A 22,720-nucleotide genomic window follows, 5' to 3' on the forward strand; every position below is an offset into this window, starting at 1 on the left:
AGACAACTACAGTCAGAAACAGACGACTACAGTCGGAAACAGACGACAACGGTCGGAAACAGACGACAATGGTCGGAAACAGACGACTACAGTCAGAAACCGACAACTACAGTCGGAAACAGTCGACTACAGTCGGAAAACAGACAACTACAGTCAGAAACAGACGACTACAGTCGGAAACAGACGACTACAGTCGGAAACCGACAACTACAGTCGGAAACAGACGACTACAGTCGGAAACCGACAACTACAGTCGGAAACAGACGACAACAGACGACTACAGTCGGAAACCGACGACTACAGTCGGAAACCGACAACTACAGTCGGAAACAGTTGACTACAGTCGGAAAACAGACAACTACAGTCAGAAACAGACGACTACAGTCGGAAACAGACAACTACAGTCGGAAACAGACGACTACAGTCGGAAACCGACAACTACAGTCGGAAACAGACGACAACAGACGACTACAGTCGGAAACCGACAACTACAGTTGGAAACAGTTGACTACAGTCGGAAAACAGACAACTACAGTCAGAAACAGACGACTACAGTCGGAAACAGACAACTACAGTCGGAAACCGACAACTACAGTCGGAAACAGACGACAACGGTCGGAAACAGACGACTACAGTCGGAAACCGACAACTACAGTCGGAAACAGACGACAACGGTCGGAAACAGACGACAACGGTCGGAAACAGACAACTACAGTCGGAAACAGTTGACTACAGTCGGAAACAGACGACAGACACTAACAGTTACAGACTTGTTGTTGGTTTGACCTGTTTGTTAACTAAACCTAAAACGTGATCAGAGTTCGGGGCCTTGAACGCACCACCATGGGGACCTGAAACAGCTGTTAGTAACAGCGTTAATACTCACTGGAGGCCGGGTTGGAGGTGAAGTATTTGATCATGGAGCGCTGTAGAGACGGTACTCTCCAACAGCAGAACACTATGGCGTTAGCAGCAATGATCCCTGGGAAAAAAACAACAACACAGAGACAACGAGGTCATGATTATTATAATAAAGTTTATTAGACTAGAGTTTAACAGGGATTCTGGATGTGAATGTGTGCTGCAGTCTGTCTGGATGTTGTCTCACCTGTGACCGTCCTCTGACCCTCACTCAAGCTGTTCCACCACTGGTTGATCTGAAACAGAAACAACCAATCAGCGCTCAGACTGTGACCATCATTATAATGTCAACGCTGAGAATACATCCGCACAACGCTCTGTAAACGCTTTATAGAAAGCCTTGTAAACCAGAACCAGGTCTGTTAAGATGACTTCCTGTCTGTGATCATTTTAAATGACCTTATCTTAGCATTACAGCGTAACTCTCAGCTCCTAGCTACAAGAGTTTAAAACTTAAAACGAGAATATCTGAATGCTTTGCCGTCTGTCTTCACAACAACCAGCGCCCTGAATCTAACTTTTTTCACCTTCCTCCGCCCTGGAACCGCCCTTAATGTAAACTCTTTGTTTTTCTACATTATCATTAGTTAATCATTCAAAGGGACCTGTGTGAATTGTTTAGTTTTGTTCACAAATTTCATAATTTATCCAAAAAGTCATTTTAATCGCCCTTCATTGTACCGTTAGCAGGGTGTTTTTCTTTCAACTCTCATTCCAAGATTAACTTTCATCCTCCCTGATCCTATTTTTTCCCCGACGTCCTTAAGCTCGAGCTCTGAAAACAACCTCTTCTTTAAAGACTATTTCCACGGTCTGTTGGAAGACAGATAGGTCCTGGGGCGCTTCCTTGTGTGCGACCCGCTACAGCTTTCACCGTTTCTTTTTTATCTGTTCTTGTGTGTGTGTGTGTGACGGTACGGAGGACCAATATGTGGACTTTGGGAAAGTATGCGCATTTCCTTGCTTACTTTTTGATCCTGACGCTAGTTTGCAGCGTATGTCAAGGGGAAAAGACGCTGCAACAACATGGCGATCGGATCACTATCAATAGGGAGCTTCTCCTGTCGCTACGTTCTTCGGCGGAGGGAGAGATCCCGACAAACATTCCAGCAGAGATTTTTGTCCCTTTCCACCTGGACAGAAGATCTTCACGCCGGCTCTCGCGGCGGAAAAGAGGAAGGAGAGGAGGTATTCGCCGCAAAATGAAAAAACTCTGCCTCGATAACCGGCGCCAGTTACCCCCCTTGCCCTCGGTCTTTTTATCTAATGCCCAGTCTTTAAGGCGCAAGATTGACGAGCTGGAGATCTGGGCAAAGTACAAACGTGAACTTAAAGAATGCTGCCTGCTCGCGATCACTGAGACGTGGCTTAATGAGAGCGACCAGGACAGCGACCTGGCTCTCACTGGATTCGGCTGTCCCATCAGACTGGACCGCTCCTCTGAAGCGACGGGGAAAAGCCGCGGAGGTGGGGTCTGCTTCTATGTAAATCAACGGTACTGTAACAACATCATTGTGCGGGAGAAAATAGGTACCCCTGATATAGAGCTACTCTCCATCTCCCTACGTCCTTTTTATCTGCCACGTGAGTTCCCCCAACTGTTTTTTACTCTTGTGTACATCCACCCCAGAGCCAACGCCAGTGCTGCCACTCAGCTGATAGTGGATGTATCACACAAGCTGGACTCTATTTGTATTGATGCTCCTAAATTTTATCTTGGAGATTTGAATCATGTCCGACTAGACAGAGTTTTACGGACATATGAACAATATGTAAGTTGTTCCATCACACAAAAAAACACTATCCTTGACTTGTGCTACGGAAATGTGACGGGAGGCTTCAAGTCCATACCTATGCCCGCTTTGGGAGCTTCATATCACAACAGCATATTTTTACTGCCTACATATAAACCATGCTTCAGACGCCAGGAGAGAGAGGAGAAGGCTGTTAAGATCTGGACAGAGGACAGCATCTCCTCCCTCCAAGCCTGTTTTGACTGCACAGACTGGCAAGGCTTCTTTGATGCTTGTGGTGATAACATTGATGAACTTATAGAAACTGTCTCATCCTACATCACTTTTTGTGTTGATTCTGTAATCCCCTCTAAACAGGTTGTTATTTTTCCCAATAACAAACCATGGGTAACCAAAGATCTTAAATCTGCTATTAATAAAAAGAAAAAGATCTTTTTCACTGGCAACCCTCAGGAGAAGAAGGTTGTCTCCAAAGAGGTTAAGGTTGAAATAGCCAAGGCTAAAGCCAAGTACAAAGAAAAAATAGAAAGTCAGTACGTAAATGGCGACCTAAGGTCAGCCTGGCAGGGGATTAAATCTATGGCCTCTATTAATCAGCAAGCAAATACATCCAAGCAGTTTATTAGCATTAATGGAGTTGAGGATGTAGACTTGGCGAACACTTTTAATTTGTTCTTCTCGCGGTTTGAAAGGTCTGACTTCACTCAGGATGTATCCACGTTGAGGGACTCCCTGGTACCCCACAGCGATATATTGATATCTCAAGAGCAGGTCAATGGTTTATTTAGGAAAATGCGGACAAGGAAAGCTTCTGGCCCTGACGCCATCTGTGGTCGCACTTTGCACCACTGTGCTGATCAACTTAGTGAGGTTTTCACTAAGCTCTTTCAGATTTGTGTTGACAGCTGCCAGTTACCCAAAATTTGGAAATCCTCCACCATAATTCCCATTCCTAAAGTTAAAAACCCCAGGGAATTAAACCAATTCAGACCTGTTGCACTCACTTCCCTGGTAGTGAAGAACCTGGAGAAAATCTTAAAGGAAGAGGTTCTTTCCCTGGTGGAGGGCAAACTGGATTCACTCCAGTTTGCATATCAAACAGGTAAAGGAGTGGAAGACGCTAAACTCTTTATCCTGGACAAAGTTTATAGACACCTGGAAACACCAAAAGCTCATGTCAGACTCTTATTCGCTGATTTTTCTTCAGCTTTTAATAAGATGCAGCCTCACATTCTGATTGAGAGGCTTGCATCTCATTTTAACCTACCTCACCAGCTTTTAACATTGGTTTTAAACTTCTTAACAGACAGAACACAACAGGTTTTAGTTAATGGTATTATGTCTAATACCTCGGTCTCTAACACAGGTTCTCCGCAAGGCTGCGTCCTTTCGCCATTGCTTTTTATTTTGTACACAGATAGCTGCAGGTCTTCTAAGGAGGGCAGCTTATTAGTGAAATTTTCAGACGACACTGCACTCCTGTCGCTCCTACAGGGGGCAGAGTCAGATCATGGCTGCGCTCTTCCTGCCTTTGTCGAGTGGTGTGACAAAAATTATCTTGATCTTAATGTCTCAAAAACTAAAGAACTTGTGATTGACTTTAGAAAAAACAAGATTAATCCCACTCAGAGTATAATTCATGGCGAGGATGTTGACATCGTGGACTCTTATAAGTACCTGGGCACAGTGTTTGACTCTCATCTCAAAGTTCGATGTAAACACTGAGTCCATTGTTAAACGAAGCCAACAGAGAATTCATTTGCTGCGGAAAATCAACTCCTTTGGTGTGAGTAGATCTATCCTGTGCACTGTCTACTTGTCATATATTGAGAGCCTTTTAACCTTTTCATTTATTTGCTGGTTTAACGGTTTGTCTATGAAGGACAGGAATTGCCTAAATAACATTGTGAAAGTCTGCTCCAAAGTCATCGGAGCCCAGCAGAGCAACTTAAACTCTCTCTGGGAGAAACGTGTCCTCCAGAAGGCCAAAAACATTATTAATCACAACCAAATCCTGTCTAGTGAGTTCACACTACTGCCTTCAGGACGGCGCTATCTGCCGCCTCACAGAAAGACAAACCGCTACTCCAAGTCATTCATTCCTTCTGCCATTACACTGCTGAACGCAGAGTAACTATCATGAATGAACGACAACAAAAAAATGTTTTATTTACTTTGAATGTACAATTATTTTGCACTAACCACATAACGGTTGTATGTGTTTGCATTAGGTACATTCTTGGAATACAATTTGCAAATACTCTTGGCACTTTATTCTATTCTAATTATTTATTTATTCTTTTATCTCGTCTCGTTTTTATTTTTATTCTTGTATTCATTGTTTTTATTGCGAAGATTTTTAATTTTAATCTTGTACTTTTATTGTTCTGCACCTCCCCATATGCCACCTACTGTGTTCCCTCTGTCAATGATGATTGTGCAGTATGAATGTGTGTTTATGTCTCGGTGGACTGCAGAAACTGAATTGCCCTTCGGGGATAAATAAAGCTCTCTGTATCTGTACTATTTAATACCATCTAGAAGAGATGATAAGACACTTTCATCACTGACAACAAACAGGAAATGACAGACAGCAGATTTTCTACATGGCTGGTCAAAAAGAGAAAACTCCACCTCGAGTCCTTGAATTGAAGACTTTTCCAGCATTTCCACTGATGTTTTACAGACTTTGTAAAATGAGAAATGATCGATTTGAATCACAGACTGTATTATAAAGATGGCCGACATGACAGCTCCCCAAAAGTGAAGCCAAAACATCTGGATCGCCCCCTGGTGGCCGGCTGCAGTATAGCTCATAAACCCCGCCTCCTCCATGTTAGCGGATGTCAGATAAATGTTTCCCAGAGAGGGTTTCTGTCAGTTCAGGTAGTTGTCATCAGGCTGATGTTTGTTCAAGTGTTTCTGATCAGTTTGGTTTTAATTAGTTATTTGATGCTATAAGAAAGGGGGCGGAGACATCATGATTGACAGCTGTGAGTCTCTGTCGATGACGACCTGCGGCCATTGTTCGGCTCACGATTAGTTCGGGTGACCTCGATACCGCGACTCCATCCCCCCGATCACTACTGCACAGACTCGGGCTCCAAATGACGTCATATTTTGGCTTCACTTGTGTACAGTGGGAGGAAGTGGAGACGCGTCGGCCATCTTTATATACCGTCCACGGTCTGAATGCACATTTGTAAATGAGTCAGTGCCACTTCAGTGTGATGTCAGAGCGATGACTCCACCCTCCCTCACCTCTTTGCGGACGTCTCCTCGCTTCTGCGGTCGCAGCTTCTCCAGCCAGTCAGCTCTGACCTCGTCGAAGTAGCTCTGGACCCGGGACTTGAGAGACTCGTACTGCCAGATGGCCGCCGAGCCGAAGGAGCAGCCTGTAAACTGACATGGAGTTAACACCTGCCGACGACGTCACGCCCAACGCCAACAGGTAAACATCATCGCCACCTACCCCCACGGTGAAGACGAGCGGTCTGAGGAGCCGGCTGAAGGCCCGGGGGGAGCCGGGCGGAGCCTGATGCTCCAGGTGGGGGGCGGAGGCCCGGCGCTGGACCGCGGCCTCGGAGGACTCTGTGAGCGGGGGTCCCGGCTCCTCCGCCTTCTTGGATTCTGGTTTCCTGGCAGCTTTCCTGAAGCCGCATCTCTGCTGGAAGCTGTGAGGCCACCTAGTGGACAGACGGAGAACTTCAACAACACTCAACACCCCGAGGAGTAACAGAGCTCAACACCCCGAAGAGTAACGGAGCTCAGCACCCTGAGGAGTAACGGAGCTCAGCACCCTGAGGAGTAACAGAGCTCAACACCCCGTAGAGTAACGGAGCTCAGCACCCTGAGGAGTAACAGAGCTCAACACCCCGTAGAGTAACGGAGCTCAACACCCTGAGGAGTAACAGAGCTCAACACCCTGAGGAGTAACGGAGCTCAGCACCCTGAGGAGTAACAGAGCTCAACACCCCGTAGAGTAACGGAGCTCAGCACCCTGAGGAGTAACAGAGCTCAACACCCCGTAGAGTAACGGAGCTCAGCACCCTGAGGAGTAACAGAGCTCAACACCCCGTAGAGTAACGGAGCTCAGCACCCCGAGGAGTAACGGAGCTCAGCACCCTGAGGAGGAACGGAGCTCAGCACCCTGAGGAGTAACGGAGCTCAGCACCCTGAGGAGTAACGGAGCTCAACACCCTGAGGAGTAACGGAGCTCAACACCCTGAGGAGGAACGGAGCTCAGCACCCTGAGGAGTAACGGAGCTCAGCACCCTGAGGAGGAACGGAGCTCAGCACCCTGAGGAGTAACGGAGCTCAGCACCCTGAGGAGGAACGGAGCTCAGCACCCTGAGGAGGAACGGAGCTCAGCACCCTGAGGAGGAACGGAGCTCAGCACCCTGAGGAGGAACGGAGCTCAGCACCCTGAGGAGGAACGGAGCTCAGCACCCTGAGGAGGAACGGAGCTCAACACCCCGAAGAGTAACGGAGCCTATTTTCACCTATTTTCACCTATTTTTTCAAAATAAAAGCCCAAGGAGGTAACTTTCTTAACAGGGAACTCAGAACTAACTATTTATAATGCTTCAGCTGCTTTTCATTCAATTACAACTTTTATTTACTGATTCATAATCTTCTGATTCTGTTTCCTTGTTCATACAGATTAAAGCCAGCAATGCAGTTTAGCATCAGCTATTCAAAAACCTTAAAATATTCCACATCTGTTATACACTATTGGTATTATTCAACTTTCCAATGATATTCATACAAATTAAACCCATTCCCACTTTTCCATCTATTCCTACTTCTTCACATTCTTCTCACAACATTTCAGCCAGCATTACAGCGTAGCGGCAGCTCTTCAGCATCCACACTGCAGTTTACTCAGAAATTGCTTTTCTAGTTCCTGTCTGATATTTTCTGAACATTTTCAAGAAATTGTAATAATATTTTTTTAATATTTTACATTATTCACACTTTCTGTATATTTTTAGGATTTATTCCAGATTTCTTTTTGAATATTTTACTAATATTTTTCAAATATTTTTCCAGCTTTTTGGATAGTTTAAGAGTAATATTTTGGAGATTTTACTGAAAGTTTTTTGGATATTTTCTTAATGTTTTCCGGATTTTCTTCCAGATATTTTACAACTGTTTTTCCTGAATATTTCATAGATTTTTTCAGATATTTTTTACAAATATTTTTCCAGCTTTTTGTTTTTCAGATGTTTTATGAGTAATTTTTGGGATATTTTGGGATATAGTTTTCCAATGTTTTTTTTTTTTTTGGATATTTTCCTAATATTTTCCAGATTTGTTTCCTGAACATTTCAGATTTCTTTCAGATATTTTACCGATTTCTTTTTGGATATTTCAATTTCAATATTTTTCAAATAGTTTTAATTAATAATTAAGTAATAATGTTAGTATATCTGACTGATATTTAGGGCTAGAGTGAAGCTACATGCTGTATATCATATGAAACTAGGATGCTTTAGAATTCCATTGTCACGTGTCATGTGACGTCAAACTAGTTTGTCGGCTAACAGCAGGAGCTAACGGAGCTAACGGAGCTAACGCAGCTACCACCAGAGCAGCGCAGCGCAGCGGGGTGAGCTCCGTCTCTCAGCCGGAGGAAGGCTGCCTCCGCCCGGCTGGAGGAGGTGACTGACCTGCCTCCCCTCGCGGTGCTCCGTGAAACATCTTCTCCGGTCAGTCTGAGCAGAACCGCGCAGCTCCTCCACGCCATGCTGGAGCCCGGTGACCCCCGGCAGCTGCTTCAGTACCGGGTCAACACGGAGCTCCGGGAGCCGGGCGGAGGACGGAGAACCCGCAAACTGAGGGAACTCTCGCGAGACTCGGTGCGCGACTGCTTATCATAATCCTAACCATCTCGCGAGAGTTCCCTCAACTTGCGGGTTCCCTTCTAGACACTACCCGACACAACGTCATCAACACAAACTATAACTTCCGTCCGTGACTTTCAAAGTAAAACGCAGTTAAAGTAAAACTATTTTACCTTCAAATGAGAATTTCTTTTTTTTTTTTTTTTTTTACTTATTTGTCTATTTATCATTTCAATTTAGTTTGAATTAATTTAATATTTATAATAAGTATGTGTATGTATATGTTATAATGAGTGTGTAAATACATTTTAAATAGATGTGACACCGTGACTTTCAAATTAAAGTATAGTTAAACTAAAACTATTTTACCTTCAAATGAGAACTTATTACTTCTATTTTTTTTTAATTATTTGTCTATTTCTTAATTCAATTTAGTTTTAATTTTAAATAGATGTAGTTACACACCATGACAACAGGTGTAACTATTCTGTTGCAGTATAAACAGGTAATTATAAACACTGGATATCACGATTGTTTGGGGGATATTTGACTAATATCTTTCTAGATGTATTAGTAATTTCTATCTGATATTTTCTCAGCATTTTTAAGAACTTGTAATAATATTTTTTCATATTTTACAAATACTCACACTTTCGGTATATTTTTGCTAATATTTTCTGTCTTTTTGTTTTTTGGATATTTTATTGTAATTTTCGGATATTTTACTAATATTTTTGGGGGATTTTTTTTCAATATTTTTCGGATATTTTTCCAATGTTTTTTCGATATTGTTTTTCCAGTTATTTCACTGATTTCTTTTCAGATATGTAATAATATTTTTCAAATACTTTTTTTATTTTTTTCAGTTATTTTATTAGTCATTTTCGGATATTTTACTGATATTTCTTTTTATATTTTACCAATGTTTTCCGGATTATTTTTCACCGGATATATCAAAGACTTGTCAGATATTTTATTGATTTCTTCTGGATATTTTACTACTATTTTTCCAGATTTTTATTTTTTTGAATATTTTATGATTAATTTGGGGTTATTTTACAAATATTTTCAATCTTTTTGTTTTTTGGGATATTTTATTAGTAATTTTTGGATATTTTACTGATATTTTTCTGGATATTTCACAGATATTTTACTGATTTCTTTTAAAATATTTTTAAAATATTTTCAATCTTTTCTTTTTGGATATTTTATTAGTAATTTTCGGATTTTTTTTCTTTCCCAATGTTTTTTAGATATTTTTTTCCAGCTATTAAACAGATTCTTTTTTAGATATTTTACAGATTTTTTTCACATGTTCCACATTTTTTGTCTTTGATATTTTTTTCTCTGATATTTTATTTATAACAAACTGATTCTTAACAATCTGTAAACATCTGGAGTAAAATAAAAACTCAGAGTGAAACTTTGATGCGATTTATTGAAGAGTCGTCCGTCCACAGAGAGTAAAATGTTTCACAAGTGTTAGTGAGAAGTTTCCTTCTACAGAGATTAAAATATCACAGACAGATTTAAATACAGTAAAAACACAACGATGACTCAGCGACAACCCCTCCCCCCCCAAGGTAATAATTCAACGCTTTGACGTACGTCTCTCGTTTGGTGAGAATGTCAGAGTTGTCAACCAATCAGCAGCGACGTGTCTATAAACCCCGCTGTATTGAAGGCAGTGCGGTTGCGTAACACAACAGGGCGTTCAACGCACCGTTTCCGTCTAAATAGACGTTCTGCTTCGTTTCATCGGAGCTGAACGCGCTTCCGATGTTCTCATTTGATTCGTCGTCTTTCTTTCCGTCCTTTCTCATCCTGGTGTCTCAGATTAACGAGGATTTACTGCCGAGCCGAAGTCCACATTTTAACAAAACTATAACCAGTCTCAAAGCATCATGGGAGTTGTAGTGAAATTGTTTTTTATCTTGAAATAATGAGGTCTTCGCAGACAGTAAACTGTAAATAAGTTCTTTGTCTTAAACGCATTTGTGTTTGTGCATTTTATTTTGTAGGAGTGAGGAAAAGGGGCGGGGTTTCACTGTGTCATCATTTACCAAAATAAAACAAAGAAAATAAAAAGAACAAATGAAACATCAAATAGCACCGACATTAATTTCAGACTAAATAAATACTCTGATGACATTTACAGTAAAAATATAAAACGGTCGAGTTCAAACATATTTACAAATCACAGAGAGATAATACAGAACCAGGACCAGGACCAGGACCAGGACCAGGACCAGAAATAAAAATGGAACTGAAACCAGACAAAAAAACACAAAATGTCTGCTGAAGATTTCACAAAATATTTGTCCTAAATTAAAGAAAGAGTAACAGGAAGTCAGCTGTGTTGTGAGCGCGACTACAAAAACCTTTAATTTAGTTCTTTTATGAAACTATCAGACAGATAAATATTCAAGTGAGCTCTATTTATAACACAGCTCCTGGTCTTGGTCCTGGTCCTGGTCCTGGTCCTGGTTCTGTGCAGCAGCTCATCCCCTCTAGTTCGTCCCAACTCGCTGCTCTCTCGTTGTTTTTTACACTGAAAGCGAAGAACATGAATAAAGAAGCAGAGGGAGAAACTCCGAACACGTCTGGTCTGAGAGAAAACTGGAACACAAAAACACGTTTCAAGGTTTAATGTCAAATATATTCACAGATTGTCACGTGATCCTCTCCCTACTTATCAACAGGAATACTGACTGACCAATGACGCGCAGTCACTGCCTCTCAGCGGACCAATCAGAATGCATTTTCAGTGCAGGCTGGAGGCGGGGCTAAAGTTCACTCAGGTGTTCGCTTACATAGACGTATATATACGTAGACGCCACATTGACTCCTGGATCATACGCCAACGCCGGCGCCATATTGGACCAGGCGAGACGGGCCTGTAACCCTCTACTAGTGAACGGGGGATAAAAAGCACTATAACGTCTACATTTATCAACCCACTTCAACCAGTCGTTATTCTATTAAAGGCTTTATGATCTACGAGGAGTAACGTTAAGTTCACGCTTTTTATTCTTTTCCCAAAGATTTTGGTGAAAAACTGTTAAACACGTTAACGTCACGGCGTCCGGATCCTGGATCAGCGGTCTGTCCTTCGATACGGTGGATTCAATCAATTATTAGGTTGTTATTAACAACTAGTACTATCATATTATCACATTTTCCTTTAAGCATTTTACACAATATCAACTGTTCAAGTTAACGTTACGTCTTTACAAAACGTTTGTAACATCAGATAAGAGCTAGCTAACGTTCCTTATTGTTAACTAATCAATATAAGTTAAAGATATCTAACGTTCCTTATTGTTAACTAATCAATATAAGTTAAAGTTATCTAACGTTCCTTATTGTTAACTAATCAATATAAGTTAAAGATATCTAACGTTCCTTATTGTTAACTAATCAATATAAGTTAAAGATATCTAACGTTCCTTATTGTTAACTAATCAATATAAGTTAAAGATATCTAACGTTCCTTATTGTTAAATAATCAATATAAGTTAACTATCCAGATTCTCAGTAACTGGAGACTAACCTTTATGTTTCTACTCCTCATAGATCATAAAGCCTTTAATAGAATAACGACTGGTTGAAGTGGGTTGATAAATGTAGACGTTATAGTGCTTTTTATCCCCCGTTCACTAGTAGAGGGTTACAGGCCAGCCTCGCCTGGTCCAATATGGCGCCCACGTTGATGTATCGCCGCAACGGGCTGAAGCGTCCAATGCAGCGTCTATGTATATGTGTTTATGTTCTCTCGTCGTTCTCTCTGATGAGGAGAGAACGTCACATCAACGCCACCAACCAATCAGCTGCTACATCAGCTGATTGGTGACATGTGAGCTTAATGTATTTATTTTCAAAATAAAAGTCTTCCAGATATTGTTTACTGAGCTAATGAAAGGCTGGCATTCAGGAGATACAAGGTTTTCACCTGACAACAGTGATAAACATAAAGAGACGAAGCTCCAGTGTTTGCCGCCATTTTAGACTGAAAACGCGTATTATATTTATAATATTTTATTGTTCAACACAGGTCATTTCAGTAGAATATGACAATAAAATAGAAATTACATATTATATGTGTAAATGAGGCATTATCTAGTGCTAACTTTTGGTGAAATCTACAGACGTTTGTCTGCGGTATTTAGATGGTCCTAAACCATGTTTGAAGTCGATCTGAGTCAGGGTTTTTTGAAGTACGCGGCCTGTAAAAAAAACCCGCTAAAAATGGGCGAAAATGGAACATTGAATTAAAAATGGCTGACTTCCTGTTGAGTTTCGGGCATACCTCCAAGAGGCTTTTTTGTGTGTCTCCACATGTTACATCTGTCTGCCAAATTTCATACATGTTGGTGAAACCTGAACGAAGGGCTCAATTTTTCCGACTTTGTAGGGGGGGGGGCACCGAAGCCCGAGACCCTTAAAATAACACATTTTACAGTTGGTTCAACAACTTTCTGAGCACCTTAAGGCGATTCATTTTAATAATAATAATAATTCTTTCAGTATCAAGAGGGCCTGCGCTGCCCTGACCAGTCTGTCTGCTCTGAGTCACTCCTGATGATTGATTGATTGATTAATTGATTGATTGGAAACGTTATCTTTAACATGACAGTCTCTCCTCACAGAGACAAACGTCCTCTCAGACTCTGCAGGAGGAAGAGGAGGAGGAGGAGGTGGTGGCGCTCCTCCTCCTCACTCCCTCATGCAGACGTTGCACCTCCCGATGCTCTCCCTCTGCTGCCAGCCCTCCGTCAGCGTGGTGGAGGAGCTGTTGGAGGAGCTGGAGGAGGAGCTGGAGGAGGTCGTCTCCACTCTGGTCAGCCAGAAGCTGTAGATGTTGGCGAAGTAGTGGCAGGTTCCTCGAGGCCCCTGACACTCCACGAAGGGCTGGGCCCTGAAGTCCGTCAGACAGCTACCTGATGATGTCAGTGACTGGCCGCCGCCCTCGTCGCCGGCGCCCGTATGCTGTAATACACACGCACGCAGGAAATTACATCATCATTGTTACGGCTGTATGTGTTTCCTGTGCTGTTGTCCCTTCTGCCCAGGTGTGCTGCATTTGCTCAACAAGGTTGGGAGGGAAGTGCTTAAAAGCTCCTGTGCCAGCAGCAGAAGAGAGAGGCTTCTGGTGTGTGGACTGCTGCTTCTGCTGCCTCTCAGTTTATGACTTTATATTGTCTTTTTTTTAATATGTCTTTGTTAATAAATCCTTTGGACTTGAGAGTTTTAAAGGTGTCTTTTGTGGCTGGTTTGGGTCAGTGTTAGAGTGTTGTTCGCCCCAATAGGGCTGCCCAAGGGTGGGGCGTAACAAATGCAACATAGCTGGAAGCTCCACTTGAAAGCCCGACCCAATGACATCAATTCCGATAAGCTATTACAGCTGCTAGGCTACTATTGTGGCTCTCTCTCTCTCTCTCTCTCTCTCTCTCTCTCTCTCTCTCTCTAGCTATCTATCTATCTATCTCTATCTATCTATCCCCCCATCCGGTCTCGGCAGATGGCCGCCCGCCCTGAGCCCGGTTCTGCTCCAGGTTTCTTCCCAGTAATCGGGGAGTTGTTCCTGGCCACAGTGCGCTTGGTGGATCCTGTTGGGTCTCTAAACTCTGGTGTACGGTCATAGACCTGCTCTATATATAAAGCGTCTTGAGATAACTTCTGTTGTGATTTGACGCTATACAAAAATAAATTGAATTGAATTGAATTGAATTGAAATGGGGGGCACACACTCTCTGGCACTCAGGCTGCAGCCGGCAGCAATGCTCGGGAGACTCCCATCTCCATTGTTGCATTGTTTTGATTTAGATTACTTTTTTTATCCAGCATTTAGTTTATAACTTTGTTTTTGGGCTGGGGATCTGCGGTAGTTATCGTGCTTTTGTTTCAAGTTAGACATTTTTGGAGTTTAGTGGTTTGAGCAGGGTGCAACGGCCCACTGCGTGGCTGGCCCAGCGACGATTTAACCGGGATCTCCAACCTTTTTGTTTGCTCAGTTACATTTTTGATAGTTACTTTTGTCCTGATTTAAAATAAATTGATTGTATTATTTTCACACAACTGTCTCTCGGTGTCCTTTTATATGCTTCGGTCTCTCCAGAGCCTTTGGTTGTTTGAGAGGCCGTAACATATTTGGGGGCTCGTCCGGGATGTGCACAGCACGGGAAACACATACAGCCGTAACACCCCCACCCTTAAAACAATGAACAAATAGTCTGTCACGTTGTCACTCAATCACACAGTCATACAAAAACATTTAAAGTTTAGCACAGCACTAATATAATACACAAGAGTTCACTGTGACATATTACAACCATACTTTTTATTCATTGAAATGAAGTGTACTTGGCACTTAAAATGGGTGCAACTTAAGGCCGTATGTTAGCGTAAAACATAGCTAAAATGCGCAGATCAGAAGCACTCCACAAGACTCAACACCTCACTACCTGAGCATATAGCCTAATCCAAACTGCACAGTCTGGAATATAATGTTAGCACATAAAAAAACGCTTAAAGCGTCAATATGAAGAAAATGATGTGTAATTAAGTCACACAACAGATTGGGACTACTGCTGACGAAAAGGTGCCAAGTTGGGTCAAATGTGGAACAAACAAGATTTTATCACACATGAAAGGGCCAACTGAGGTGCTGCCATAGAGTTTAAGGATGAGCAGCAACCACACAAGTAGCCAAATCAGTGGGTGCCCTTCCCACAAGGTAAAAAATAGCTACCACCATGAGGTGTAAAACAAAACCACAATACCAAACAAAGTTACTGCGTTTACCAACACAAAAACAGTAACACAGGTGACCAACACAAAAGTGGAGTGCAACAGCCACAAACCAAATGGATCAGGATCCAACAAAAGTGAACTGCCACTACCACAACATGAAAAGGACACCATGTGGTCGTCCAACCACATACACAAGTTACTGTGATGGATGTAGGAAACCAGCAACACAAACTGACCTGATGAACTGGGCATACTCACAACAATCTCGTCAACAATATCAAACACAACTATACAATGTTAACAATACACAGAATACTGCAGTAGTTTTAAGAGAGCAGTTGTAGTGCTGTAGTAGCAATAGTACATTTAGGTCTGCAGTGACAGTATTAGCAGAAGTATTATCAATGGCACCATCAGCTGTAGTAGTACTGTAGTAGTAGTAGTAGTACTTTTAGGACTGCAGTAAGAGTATTATCAGCAGCACCATCAGCAGTAGAAGTACTATAGTATTACTGTAGTAGTAGTACTTTTAGGACTGCAGTAACAGTATTAGCAGTAGTATTATCGGCAGCACCATCAGCAGTAGTAGTAGTATAGTAGTACTGTAGTAGTAGTACCTGGGCCACTGCGTACCCACCATGAGGAAGGAGTATCCGGTCCACAGGCTCCTCCAGCTGGGGGGGCAGTCCGGCTGGTTGGAGGTCTGGCTGTGCAGGGCGACGGGTGAGGAGGGGGCTTCACACACCACACAGCGGCTGATGTGATCTTCGATGGAGGCTCCGCCCACCGGTACGCTGGGGACGGCCGCCGTCGTCGACAGCCAATAGGATTTATCGTTACGGCTTGCGTAAGAGCAGGTTCCCATGTTACAGGAGGAGAACGGCATGGTGGAGAAGACCCGCATACACGACCCCGCCTGACCTGCAAATATTAGTAGTACAAATATTCATTAAAATATACATTACATTTAGCGGCTCAGCTGGTTTGGAACCTCGACTGAGGCGGTACCAAGAATGGAGCGGTTCTATTGGTACAACTTGTCCAAAAGGTCTACTTGTACAGATAGAGTTAATTTAACAGCATGGAAACCTTTGTATGCGTGTGTTTATGTATATATATTTACATATATATATATATGTAAATATATATACACTGTATATATACCCAGGTCCTGAGTGTGAGCCTTCTCCTGGCCCTCCAGGTACAGCAGACTGTATCCGACCCACAAGACCCTCATGTTTACTGGACAGGAAGGAACCATCTTTGATTGGCTGTGCAACACCAACAGGAAGCCCGAGTTCCAGTTTTTGGTTGGTCCGGGAGTACCGCGGTCACCGATTGGACCAGGATCACCTGAGACACAAAAAAAACAGGAAGTTACATCAACAAAACAAATCCACACGACACTCTAACCCAAACTGACAGACAGACAGGTGCAGGTCTCACCTATGGCTCCCACTACTCCACTCTCCCCCAGCAGGCCTGGCTCTCCTCCGTCTCCATCTGGACCTGGGGGACCCTCAGGGCCGGTCAGACCTTCAGAACCGATGTCCCCCTTCCTACCTGAAACACATCATCAATCACCTTAATGATCAGCTGCCCTGAGACTAAAACTGATGGTAGTAGTTTCACATCAGAAGATATTTTTAGACGTTCCTCATTTAAACTATGAACTGGTTCTGGATCGTACTTTATTGGGTCATCTGTGGTGAAATCAGTTCTTCTGAGCAGAAAGGTGTCTGAAAACTGTCTGAATGGGACACAATGATGATTCATCATGACCCGGTCCACCAACTGGTTTCTCACCTTTGGGTCCCCTCCGGCCGATTTCTCCCTGGACGCCGACATCTCCAGCCTGACCGGGGAGGCCCGGGGGTCCTGGGGGGCCCAGAGTCGTGGGAGGATAAGTGGGGCAGGGGGAGACTCGTCCCTTCTCCCCCTTTGGACCCACTGATCCGGCCAATCCCTTTGGTCCCGGAGGCCCACTGGAACCGGTACAACCATTAGCACCCCGACTACCAGGTAGTCCCATCAGTCCTGAAGACCCCCTCATACCTGATCACACACACACACACACACACACACACACACACAGATGTAACCAAGGCCTTGGTCAGACCTGGTAGTCCTGAGTGATCCGATCACAAGTGGACAGCTCTAAGTACAGGTGTGAACGCACTCAAGACGCATTGAGATCCGATCGCTCACACCACATTTGGAGGTGATCTGTACCTCGCTGTTGCCTGGCGAAGGCAGCGGTGTCGGCGGCATGGAGGTCCCCGGGAACCGACGGTACAATAACCTTTTATTTTGATGTCAAAATGTACCCGAATTCAGGAATCTGTAGGATATTACTACTGACCTGTAGTATTACGTTGCAGTCTGCTGTATCAGCCGAGTGTTTACTACGTGTTTATTTTTTTGTCTCCAGGTGGACACCTTGGAGTCCATTTTGTGTCTTACTCACGTCCACAAAAGGAACAAAGATCCGCTGGGTTTAAGTCCTGCACCGGATTATGTTCATAGTCAGTTAAATCCAAGGTTAGTTTCATTTCAGGAGTCCGTTAACTGCTAAGGAACGAAAGGAGAGTCTGACCTTTCTCTCCTGGATTTCCAGGGATGCCTGGCAGTCCATCGGGCCCCGGAGATCCCTGTGGGCCCCCTGGCCCCTGGCACCCTGTGTCCCCATTGTCCCCATCATCTCCAGGCACCGGAGGGTTCTGACCTGGATCCCCCATGTCACCAGCACACCCTGAAACAACCAAACAAAGGTCAGAGGTCATCCAGTGTGATTTATCTGTTAAAGTTTATCAAACCTGAACGTTGAAGTCTGACCTGGCTCTCCATCTGTTCCAGTACAACCAGGATCTCCACGAGGCCCTGGGATTGGATCTTTACAGTCAGGTCCAGATTTACCGGGAGGTCCCAAACCCCCTGGTGGTCCTACAACACACAGAGACCCATTACTGGCAGACAGTCAAACTAAAGTTCTGATCTTTAGATGGATCACCAAGCAGGTCTGCCACATCCTGACACTGATGGGGAATCACACTGCTACAGACCTTCGGGTCCGGGGGGGCCTGTGGGTCCTGGTGGGCCAGGCTGGGATGAACCATATGGTCCTGGAGGACCTGGAGGACCTTTATCCCCTGGAAGACCTTTAGAACCCGTAGCACCGGGCACACCCAGTCCTAAGCAGAAAGATGGACGTTATCATTGTGATGCTGATGACTAAACTTTATATAAGAACTAAATATGGAATAACCACTTCAGTACCGCACTAAAGTTTGGTCCAAATATCTTTCCAGCTGAACTTGACAATGGTCCCAACAGAACTTTGTACCGACACCATCAGCAGACTCTTTAACAGGCGGAGTTATGAAGGTTTTTATCTGTTGTCACAACTTCCCCGTTCACATAATGCAGCGGTCTTCCCTGAGTTATTGGGGATTTTAAGTGGCCCCCCTTTTGCAAGATTTTGCCATAGACTGTATATAAGAAGAGGACATCACCCATTGGTTTGTTAACTGCCGTTTTGAAGCCTTAAAAGGACTGTTTGTAAGAATCAGAAATGTCTTGTTAACAGCAACACTTGTGGCCGCTAAGTCGACAAAAGTCAGCGTCCTGTTGCTGGCGCTTGTGCTCGCTCTACATAGACATGAAGGAGCATCGCTCAACACAGTGAGGAGACACACGTCAGCTAAAAGCACAATATCACTCTATAGTTCAGCTGCTTGGCAGTAATGTTAGCTGACCAGACGAAGGTCAAAGGAGTCGATAACGTTTCTCTCTGCGGAGCCCCGTCACTTCACAAGACACGGGAAACCTCTGTTGGTCTGGAGGAGCTGCAGCAGTTATTTCTGCACAAACGTCCACTGAACATTCACTAGATATTCTCAGAGCTAAACTAACTCTTCTGCAGTGTGGAGTGAGCAGCATGCACGTGAGAGGTGGAGAGAGAGAGAGAGAGAAGGAGCGCGGTGTGTGAGTGAAGGCAGGCAGAGGAGCAGAGGAGCAGAGGAGCAGAGACTCCGGTCCTGGAGACCAAAGCTACGGTCTCCCCCGCGTCCTCCGACCGCGGCCAACACTGTTTAACAGCTTCACTAGATACAACCAAGAGGTTTTGGTGCTTCACTGGAGTTTGTGTTGGAGTCTGAGTCTGAACAGCGTAGACACACGCGAGACCATGAGACACCGACCAGCAATGAGTTATACGACTAAGAAGTTACAAACAGTCCCTTTGAGTTTGGCATTGTGGCCGTCGCCATCTTGTTTTTTGGCCATCCCCAATCTGGGACTTCTACCAGGTAGTTGTATATGTCGAGAGACGGATCATCTCTTCACAAATGTTTGTTGGTTTCAACAGACTGAATTATGAAGGAGAAGATGTTACAACAGCACAGGTTTATTTCATCTCCCTTTACTGACTTTAGTGTGTTTAGTGTGTGTGAGAGACTCGTACCTCTGGTCCCCATGTCCCCCTTCACTCCTTTCAGTCCGTCCAGTCCATGAAGTCCGAGAGGTCCAGGAGGACCTGACGCAAACAAAATCATTCATCAAAAAGCAGAATGTAAACTTATTTAGACCAACTCACACACCTGTGCACTGAAATCTGTCAGGTAGGTATAACAAACAAGTACAAGTAAACAGCTTCAGATAGAAGGAAGAGGGCGGAGTCAGGTGACCAAACTGTTCGGTCAGCCGTGGGACAGCTTGGGGGTCGTCCGTGAGCGTCGGTCTAGTTTTATCGGTCGGTTCTAGTCTGATGGAGCTCTTTCGGCCGATTCAGCATGTTGAATCGGCGTCGGAGCTCTTCGGTGAGAGAAATCACTCTGATTGGCTGTTCAGCTTAAACCAATCAGTGCACGAGAAGAGAAACGGAAGGGAGGAAAGCGAGTCATTCCAACACACGGGTATTTTCACAGCGACATGACCGTCTGGAATGAAGCTAAGCGATGAGTGAGAGAGGTGTGAAAATGGTCGGCAGACGCCGCTTTGTTTCATATCATAACAACGGCTTGTATATCCGCCGTCCTCGCTCTTCCCGTTTCCCTTTATGAATGATGAATACAGACTACCGCCACCTGCTGGTGTGGAGAGTCATTTCCTCTCACGCAGGCGTAGAACGTACGTGGTAGTCGGCTGTCGGTTGTCATCTCTACGGCGTGTTCGTGTGCAACTTGTTGGCCAAGACAAAGGCGACGTGAGGCGACACAAAAGTCGGCCTTTGTCGCCGCTAGTTAGTTGATGTCTGGTTGGTGTGTCTGGACCTTTACATCTGGCTGAGATCTGATCAGAATGTGAACCATATCCAGATAAGGTATCCAGATACACATCACATGTTTAACCCACCTGGAGATGGTGTTTGTATTTAAATAATAATAACCTCCCCCCTCCTCCACTCAAGGAAAGAAATGAGAGTTAAACCTTTTCTCTTTACCGGACTATCTTAGTTTCTTACTGAGTCAATAATCTAACAGCTCTGGGTTTGAGTTCTGACCTTGGAGTCCGGAGCAGCCCTGCGGTCCTGCAGGACCATCAGCACCCGCTGTACCGGGAAGACCCGGAAGACCCGAGCGACCTCTGGGACCTGAGGGACCGACCACACCTGGAATAAATCAGACAGACGGGGTTAGGGTCAGCAGCCAGCTCCACCTTCGATGTGTTTCAGGACATCACGGGTCAAAGTTCAATCAGACTGAACTCTTAATGGGGGGGGGGGGCGTCACTTTGAGAAAACAAGGAAGGAAGTCCCGCCTACTGATAATGGCTATAGAGTCTATAGAGTAATAGAGTCTCCAGTAATATCCTGGGGGCGTGGCTATCCAGCCCGACTACACAGCTGCTGGTCTCTAATGGTTTTGGATGGCAGCACACGTTACAGAAAGAAGGAGGTGAGCTTCTGTACCTTGTGGGCCCAGTTCCCCCCGAGGGCCTGGATCCCCCTTGCATCCTCTCTGTCCTGGACTCCCGATGAAACCGGGTCCTCCAGGATCTCCTCGGGGTCCAGGAGGTCCTGAGAGAGAGAAACAGCAGATTCATCCAGAAACTCATCAGACAGTTTGAGCGTTATATTTGCTTTCCCGCATCCACAAGGGTCGCAACGGCCAAAGTGACATCACACCATCAGACGCGGCCTTACGCGGGGGATCCGTGCGGCAGGTTTTCGCCCGTACGTGCACATCCAAATTTTTCAAACTACGCTGACGCGGATGGGCGGAGAAAATGGAGAACTTTGAGACCGTTGGTTTGCCGCGAGGAGAAACCCGCAGATCCAAACGTTTCTTCGCCACGATTCCCCGTCAGCTCGTGTCCGTGCGACCGTCCTTGAAGAAAGTGTTTATTCAACACAGCGCAGCACAACTGTCATTGCTAGTTTCAGACCGACGCAGTTGTCATTTTCACGCCAAGCGCCCCACGTTGTGGAGGTAGCAAATATACTTGCGCCCATCTTTGCGCCCATGGAGCGTGTTGGTCTTAAAATGAGGTGTGGTCACGTGCTTTGTTGGCGCTTGCAGGCTCGTTAGCTTGCTAGCTTGTTAGGGAGACTGACAAGCTCTCCTAGCGGCGAGGAGTGAGGCAGAGAGACCGTGACCCGGCGCTGTCCTCTGTTGGGCTCATTTCCTGTAGCACAGTGGAATTAGCAAACTAAGCTAGCTAAGTAGCCGTCCGTCCGACCAGCGGGCCGTCCGACCAGCGGGCCGGTGACCAACGGCAGCGCTGTAAAGATAAACTGAGGGCGTATAAATCTCTGGATGTCTCTAGTTAACTGTCCTTCAGTAAAGTCAGTCACAAAGAGAGTCGGACAATATCAGAGAAGCGTTTCAGAGACGGAGAGAAAGGGATGCTAATCTATTAGCCTTCTGCTAACAGCAGCTAACGGCTCACGTTAGCTGCTGTTAGCAGAAGGCTAATAGATTAGCATCATTTCCTCTCCGTCTCTGAAACGCTTCTCTGATATTGTAGCTCTAGAGCTCCAATCACAGTTACTCATCTCTAATGTCTGAGATCTGGATTCAGACAACAACACAGAGGACATTTAGATGTGGAGCTTTAGCCCACTGCTAGCGTTAGCCTCCAGCTAATGTTAGCCCACTGCTAGCGTTAGCCTCCAGCTAATGTTAGCTCACTGCTAGCGTTAGCCTCCAGCTAATGTCAGCCCACTGCTAGCGTTAGCCTCCAGCTAATGTTAGCTCACTGCTAGCGTTAGCCTCCAGCTAATGTCAGCCCACTGCTAGCGTTAGCCTCCAGCTAATGTTAGCCCACTGCTAGCGTTAGCCTCCAGTCTTTCCTTTGGTTAGCCTCCAGCTAATGTTAGCCCACTGCTAGCGTTAGCCTCCAGTCTTTCCTTTGGTTAGCCTCCAGCTAATGTTAGCCCACTGCTAGCGTTAGCCTCCAGTCTTTCCTTTGTTTAGCCTCCAGCGACGTAATCATGATGTCAGCTGT

General features: G+C 44.7%; 3 protein-coding genes across 3 annotated transcripts in view; 1 reads left to right on the forward strand and 2 right to left on the reverse strand.

Annotated features, from left to right (window-relative positions):
• The window catches only part of LOC119491110 (presenilins-associated rhomboid-like protein, mitochondrial), a 13,892-nt gene extending 5,390 nt beyond the window's left edge, over positions 1-8,502 (reverse strand). Inside the window, exons 1-5 of the mRNA XM_037774772.1 lie at positions 8,348-8,502; positions 6,148-6,361; positions 5,937-6,077; positions 1,109-1,157; positions 887-982 (exon numbers count right to left, since the gene is read on the reverse strand). Of these exons, the coding sequence (XP_037630700.1) occupies positions 887-982; positions 1,109-1,157; positions 5,937-6,077; positions 6,148-6,361; positions 8,348-8,424 (577 nt within the window). The 5' untranslated portion in view covers positions 8,425-8,502. The remainder of the gene's footprint in view (positions 1-886; positions 983-1,108; positions 1,158-5,936; positions 6,078-6,147; positions 6,362-8,347) is intronic.
• Positions 1-22,720, forward strand: part of LOC119491100 (interleukin-1 receptor accessory protein) — a 256,684-nt gene that overhangs the window by 151,996 nt on the left and 81,968 nt on the right. The gene's annotated exons all lie outside the window — the stretch shown is intronic.
• Positions 12,853-22,720, reverse strand: part of col4a4 (collagen, type IV, alpha 4) — a 56,360-nt gene continuing 46,492 nt past the window's right edge. The window contains exons 37-47 of the mRNA XM_037774725.1: positions 21,183-21,290; positions 20,775-20,882; positions 19,737-19,808; positions 18,337-18,465; positions 18,110-18,217; positions 17,871-18,026; positions 17,081-17,329; positions 16,721-16,837; positions 16,439-16,627; positions 15,912-16,195; positions 12,853-13,510 (exon numbers count right to left, since the gene is read on the reverse strand). Of these exons, the coding sequence (XP_037630653.1) occupies positions 13,238-13,510; positions 15,912-16,195; positions 16,439-16,627; positions 16,721-16,837; positions 17,081-17,329; positions 17,871-18,026; positions 18,110-18,217; positions 18,337-18,465; positions 19,737-19,808; positions 20,775-20,882; positions 21,183-21,290 (1,793 nt within the window). The 3' untranslated portion in view covers positions 12,853-13,237. The remainder of the gene's footprint in view (positions 13,511-15,911; positions 16,196-16,438; positions 16,628-16,720; positions 16,838-17,080; positions 17,330-17,870; positions 18,027-18,109; positions 18,218-18,336; positions 18,466-19,736; positions 19,809-20,774; positions 20,883-21,182; positions 21,291-22,720) is intronic.

This window comes from Sebastes umbrosus, chromosome 7 (assembly GCF_015220745.1).
Source record: "Sebastes umbrosus isolate fSebUmb1 chromosome 7, fSebUmb1.pri, whole genome shotgun sequence".
NCBI classification, from domain to species: Eukaryota; Metazoa; Chordata; class Actinopteri; order Perciformes; family Sebastidae; genus Sebastes; species Sebastes umbrosus.